The sequence below is a fragment of the Lindgomyces ingoldianus genome (assembly GCF_010093535.1).
Source record: "Lindgomyces ingoldianus strain ATCC 200398 unplaced genomic scaffold BDR25scaffold_16, whole genome shotgun sequence".
Classification (NCBI taxonomy): Eukaryota; Fungi; Ascomycota; class Dothideomycetes; order Pleosporales; family Lindgomycetaceae; genus Lindgomyces; species Lindgomyces ingoldianus.
In genome coordinates, this window is record NW_022985177.1 from 65,559 (window position 1) to 72,506 (window position 6,948).

The 6,948-nt window shown below is 28.1% G+C and overlaps 1 protein-coding gene across 1 annotated transcript; it reads left to right on the forward strand.

Annotated features, from left to right (window-relative positions):
- Positions 1-6,577: 6,577 nt before the first annotated feature.
- Positions 6,578-6,852, forward strand: BDR25DRAFT_355061 (uncharacterized protein; the record flags this gene model as incomplete). The annotated part of the gene is made up of 2 exons (XM_033695401.1): positions 6,578-6,610; positions 6,640-6,852. The coding sequence occupies 2 exons, from the start codon at positions 6,578-6,580 to the stop codon at positions 6,850-6,852; spliced, it is 246 nt and encodes an 81-aa protein (XP_033547411.1).
- Between the last annotated feature and the right edge of the window lie 96 nt (positions 6,853-6,948).

Genomic DNA, 6,948 nt, shown 5'->3' on the forward strand with positions numbered 1-6,948 from the left:
CCTTTAACTATTCTTTACTAAATGCTACCTTTATATATAATATAATAAGAAAGCATTTTAGACTAATATAGAAATAATCTTTTAAATAAAATTACACTTAGAAGGCTTTTCTATAATCTAGTTCTAACTTTATGCTAATAATTAGATAAACTTTAAAGCTAATAGCGCACTACTTAACTCTAAAACTAAAGAAGTATTTAGTAGTGTTAAGAACTTTAAAGCAGCTTTATTAGCTATTTATAGAACTTTAGATAAAAAAAAATTGCAGCTAATAGACTAGACAACATAAAATAGGGTAGTAGACTAGTCTAAAATTATGCAGCACACTTTAGAGAATAAATAGCTATATGTAAATAGAATAACTAGAAAGCCCTATGCTGTATGTTTTATAATAGACTAAATAACAAAGTAAAAGATAAGTTTATGCACATAAACTAACTAACTACTTTTAAAGACTATATTAAAAAAGCAATAACTTATAATAACTACTATAAAAAATGTAAAAAAGAAAAAAAATTAAAGGGAACCTTTTAGAAGCTAGAATTTGTCTTTAAGAAGAAAAAGCTTTTATAATATAATAAAAAGCTAATAGACCTTAGCTATATAAAGCATACATAGAGCTCTCTTCTAAAGAAAAACTAAGTTTTAAGACGTAATAGGCTGCCTTTAATAAAGGAATAATAAAAATAGTTAAAGGACAAGGCCTACTTAAACTATAGAAAAGTAAGACATTTCTGCTAAAATTACCTAAACTTCTAAAAAAGGGAGAATAAAAATACTACTGCAATAATAAAAGCTATTACTGCTAAATATAGCCTTATAAATAAAGAAATATAAAAAAGACTAAAAAACAAACTTTACTAGTAATATAGAAAAAACTATTCTTTAAACAACTGTTCTAAACTGTATTAAGAAGTAGTTATTTAAAATTTTAGTAGCTTTAATATAGTATTATAGGATCTTATAATTTTTAAAAAATATAAAGAAGAAACTTAGATCTAAAAATACATTATAAATGTTTAAAAAAAAAAATAGTTTTCTCTTTAAAACTAAACTTTTAGCACTTTAGTAAAAGAGCTTTCTTAACAGTTTTAAGAATGCAGATGCTAGAAGTGTAGACTATAACATAACTACTTAAGTAATTACATAGTCTTGCTTTACTAAATAAACATAAGTAATAACTACTTAATGTTTAACATTATATAAAGGATAGCTAAAGTTAAATATAACATTATAAATAAAAAAAAGTAATAGTAATTTTTTACTAAGATTAAAGATTAGAAGCTAGAATAGCTAAGTAAACCTGCTAAGTTTAAAGTACTGTAACTAGCGCCTAAAAAACCTAAGACACTACTCCTAAGCCTAGTAATCTCTAGAAAAGCTCTTATAATACAACAAAACTATAAATAATATGTTCTTTGCAGAAGTAGCACCTATAGCATAAACAGCTGCTAATAGAAAAATTATCCTGTACAGTTAGTATAAACAAAGGAATACCCTTAGTAGACCTAAGAAAGTCCCTTTAACATGTTACATAGACCTAACAAATGCCTATACCCCTAGTACTAGTGTACATAATAATACTGTGTTAAACACTAGGATAATAAGTATTAAGCAGGATAGTAGCCTATATAGGAAAAGAACTATAACAGTTGCCTATAGTAGGGAACAGCCTTAGCCTGCAAAACTATAAATTGTTACACTTACTAGACAGCCCCTTCTTATAAATAAAAAGCCTAGATAAAGTGTAATAAATAAAAAAGTTATAAATTCTACTACTTTTAGTAAAAAGTAGTAAAAAAAAAAGACTACTTAATGTTACACTATCTAGTTAAGAATTATAAATGTAAAGTAGCTAACTACTGTAATTAAAAGCATTAAATCTATAAAAAAGTAAAAAATAAGTTTAATAATAACTTATAAAATATTAACTTTTATTTTTTTTTTAATAAAGAAGTTAAACATAACATATTAGCAGTAATTGTAGTAAGATAAGGGGCAAGACACAGTCTAACAACTACCTTCACGTACAAAGGATAGCTAGGGCTAGCTCTTATAGACAGCAGATGCACCTTTGCTGCAATAAATAAGAATTAAGTAGATAAATAAAGTATACCTTTCTATATAAAAAAAAACTTGTTTAAGGTAACCCTTGCTAACATGTTATTAATTAAGTATAGTAAAAAATAAATTAACCTAAAGACTTATAAAAAAGACTTTAAAACCTCTAATATAAGTAATTAAAGATCTATAAATATACTTAAGCTAAAAAGTAAATATAATGTAATCTTAGGTTATAACTAGCTTAAAATATATAATTCTATAATTAATTAAAGAACTATAACTATAGAAACTTCTAACAACTACGCACATATAACCTAGTTAGCATACTATAATAATAAATGCTTAGTCTATTAGTAAGTAAAATAGAGTAGTAGTTACTACTCTAAGAAAAGTAAACTTTAGAGATTCTCTTACTAGAAGCTAAAAGCTTAAGTAATAAGAATAATAAAAAAAAAACTTAAAGAAGTATCTTATAAAAAGATTAAGAAAGATAAAGATGTAAAATAAATTAGTGTTATATAAATCTAAAAAAAAAGCTGCATCCTGCCTAAATATAAAGACTATAAGGACATGTTTAAAACACTAAAAGACCCTAAAAAACTACTACTACACTAGCCCTAAGATTACACTATTAACTTAATAAAAAATTACAACCTAAAAACATATAGGCTTTGCCCTTTAACTAGAATATAGAAGAAGGCCTTATAAAAATATGTTAATAAGATGTTAGCATAAAAACATATCTAAGAAAGCTACAGCCCTATAGCCTTAGCTATAGTCTTTGTAAAAAAGAAAAAAAAAAGATCTAAGTCTATTAAAATTATAAGACTCTAAATAATAACATAATTTAAAACTAATTCTCTTTACTAATTATATAGAACATTATAAACTAATTAAAAGGAACTTAGTACTTTATAAAGTTTAATGTACAGAACAAATTTAACAAAATAAGAATATAAGAAGAAGATAAATAGCTTACAGCATTTAGAACTTTATAGGGACTCTATAAACTACTAGTAATGCTGTTTAGCTTAATAAATGCCCTAGCAATGTTCTAGTAAATTATTAACACAGCCTTTAACTTATACTTTAATGTCTTTACTCTAGTATATCTAGATAATATCCTTATCTACTTAAAAGATACCCTAGAAGACTATGTATAGAAGGTATAAAAAGTTTTAGAATAGCTTAGAAAATATAGACTTTACCTGCAGCTCTCTAAATATAAATTCTACATTACTAAAATAAAATACTTAGGATTTATAATTAATAAAAAAGAAATAAAGATTAACTTAGCTAAAGTATAAAAGGTACTTAAATAGCTAAAACTTATAATAGTTAAAGAAGTAAAAGAATTCCTAGAATTATTAGGCTATGTTAGACAAATAATTAAAGACTACTTAAAGATTGCTATACTACTAATAAACACTATAACTAAAGAATAGGCTATAGTAAAATTTATCTAGACCTTAGAAATAAACAAAGCATTTATAACCTTAAAACAAGCTATAACAGCTAAACTAGTACTAAGGATGTATAACCTACAGCTAGACACAAAGATCTACACAGACGCATCTATTAGAGCTAGCAGAGCCGCGCTCTATTAAAAACAAGAAGACAGAAAGTAGCACCTAGTTGCGTACTATTCTGCTAAGTTTTTAGGACCTAAAGCAGGCTACAGCATACCTAATAAAGAGTTAAAGGTAATACTAAACACTATAAGAGTTTAGGCTATAAAGCTATATAAAATAGTAAAACTATTTAACATTATAACTAACTATATAAATTTAGTTATGTTTTTAATAGTAAAAAAACTATTACTAATGCATATAAAATAGGCTATAAAGCTTATACAGTTTAATTACATTATTAAGCATGTTCTAGAAACACAGAATTAACAGGCTAACGCCCTTAGCTAAAGACTAGACTACTTTAACAAAGAAAAGAAGGAAACTAAGAAGTTTACACTTTTTAAGAAAACTAATAAAGAATAAATTTATAATAAGCCCTAACTTATAAAAGAATTCTACATGCTTATAGCTAGTAAGTAAAAATAAAAAAACTTAATTTAAGAATATTATAAATCTCTAATGTTTAGACACTTAGAAATAAGCACCCTTTAGAAAAAACTAAGGGCTGCTATACTATAGTAAATACTAAAAGCAAAGCAACTATGCATAAAGGTGCTTAGAGAATGCAACACCTGCAATAAAAACAACCTGCAAAGGTATAAAACTTATAGGTACTTTTAACTAATTAAAGCACTAAAGCTACTATAAATAATAATTATAATAGATTTTATTATAAAATTACCTCTATTTAAGGAACTAAGAACAGACAAGATGTGCAATATAATTACAGTAGCCCTAGATAAAACTACTAAATACTTATACACTTAGCCCTTAAAAAAAACTATAACAGCTAAAAAATTTATTTATAAATTAAAATAAAATATAATATTAGTACATAAATGCTCTAAAATTATTATCTTTAACTAAGATAAGCTATTTACTAGCAGTTTCTAGAAAGTAGTAATGTAGCACCTTAGTATAGCATATAAGCTATTAACAGCCTACTACCTATAGACAGATAGACAGACTAAAAGGGCAAACGTAGAAGTAGAAAGATACCTAAGAAAGTATATCTTCTATACTTAGAATAATTAAGCAGAATAGCTTTTTATAGCATAGCTAGCTATTAATAATGTAGAATCTACTATAATAAAAAAAACGCTATATAAGGCTAATTTTAAATACAACTTATACTTTATATTGCACAGAAATTAACCTATAAACTTATAAAAGTTAATAAACTAACTAACAAATCTATGCTAAATACATAAGAAGTTAGCTCTAAAAGCTAGATCTAGTAAAAAAATAATAAAGAAGTATGTAAATAAATTATAACAACTAGGACTAGAAATCTACTTAGAAGACTATGTGTACTTTAACACTAAGAACTTTAAGATACCTAGACCTTCTAAGAAGCTAGTAGAAAAAAAAATAGAACTATACAAAGTCTTTTAAACCTAGCATAATAACTGCAAGCTTAAGCTCCCCCTATATATAAAGATACACCTATAGTTCTATATCTCTAGATTAAAAAAGGCACTTAAAGGGATTTCTCTATCTACATAAGAATAAGAAGATAAAGAAATAGAATATAAAGTTAAACATATTATTAGTAATTAAAAAAACTAAAAAAATTTTTTAGTAAAATAAAAAAAGTAGCTTACTAGTAAAAACATATAAAAACTAGCTAAGAATTTAAGGAACGCGCAGCTGTTAGTATAAGAGTACCTTTAAGCTTATCTAAAAAAAACTAGCTAGGCAATAAAGCACCTATATTAAAAGAAACAGCTATGTTATTACTAGATAGCAGCAGCCTTTAAAAACAAGTCTTAGCTAATAATAGTTAAAAAGAAAAATAGCCTTTTACTTTAGCCTTAAAAGCTTCTATCTTGTCTAAGAAGGATAAGTCCCCCTTTAAGTACTTTGTGTAACAAGCCTCTAGCAAATCTAGTAATTTTTAGATATAATTCTGTCTAAAACACTTTTTATTTATTACCCCTAATATTTTCTTTTGTAAGTAGAGCTGTTTTTAGACTTAAGCCTGTTGCTTATTTTACAACACACAGTCCTAAGCTTATAAGGCCTTAGCCTTTTAAAAAAGCGCTTTTCTCTTCTTCTTTAAACAATCTTATATAGCATTAGAAATAAAAGTGTTATATTTACTATGCTTTTTTACACATTTAATGCACTTGTTTAAAGATAAAGTTAATATATAAAATAACTCTAAAAATTAGTAAGCGCTATAAGGCCTTATCTTTATTTAGCAAAAAAGATTAAAATAATAAGTAATATAAAAATAATAAAAAGAATAAGACTAATAAGCTATTTAGTATAAAATAAATAAATGTTAAAAATGTGTCGCGTAAGAGAGCACATGGTCCTGGTGTCGCACCTGTGTTTCGGACGAGCAGCCTGAGACACTTGGCGCCGGAGCTCCCACTACATAGGCAGGCTCTCTATAAGCCTCTTATAGTTAATAGACTTACTCCTTATTGCTCCCTAATTAGCAGTTGTGACAGTTATAAGCCTAGTTTGTGTAAATTCCTCTGTGTTGCGTTAATTAAAGCACTTGTCTATTCCCTGCTCCTTATCATCTGCTCCTATTGTCTCTCTCTCTCCACCGAAGCTATGGATCAACCAGCGACTGATGCCACACGTTCCTACTATCCACCCGCGATCCCTGATCTTAATACAGGCGACTTAGAGGCTCTCCGCATCTATTAGATTAAGGCATTAATATACACGCAGCTCTCCTTAAGGCTCCAGGTGCTGTAGAACTAGGTGTATACAACAGTAGTTTCCTAACTGCTTAAGCTTGTAACTATGCAGACAAGCAATTAGTTGTACGCAAATAAGAAGGAGCTTAAGAGGGACTTTTACCTAAGTAATAATAACTAGAAGGAGCAGGTACAAAAGACCTATTAGGAGGTTACTCTACGCCTATGCTCTGGCGAAGAAAGGGATGGATCTTAAAGGTCACTGCTAGGGCGAGCTAGTACCCCAGCAACATTACGGCATGAGCTTAGTGAGGACGTTGTGGATTAGAATAGCATCCCTAACAGCGCGGCGCGCCCAGACTGTATGCTGCATGCTCGCGCTCTCATCAAGTTATGGATCAGGTCTGGCCGGACTGGCAGCATGCTCAATAAAGCGTCACTCGTTTTTTTCCCATGTACTAACCGCGTGTGCGAAGAGCTTACCGTCTCCCACGCCCTAAGTGTCTTATAATAGTTACCCTGCTTTCTTTTGTTCTCTTACTGTTCTCTATTACTCTGTTTTGCTCTTCTGGCTGCTCTGTCTAAGCTCTTCTGGC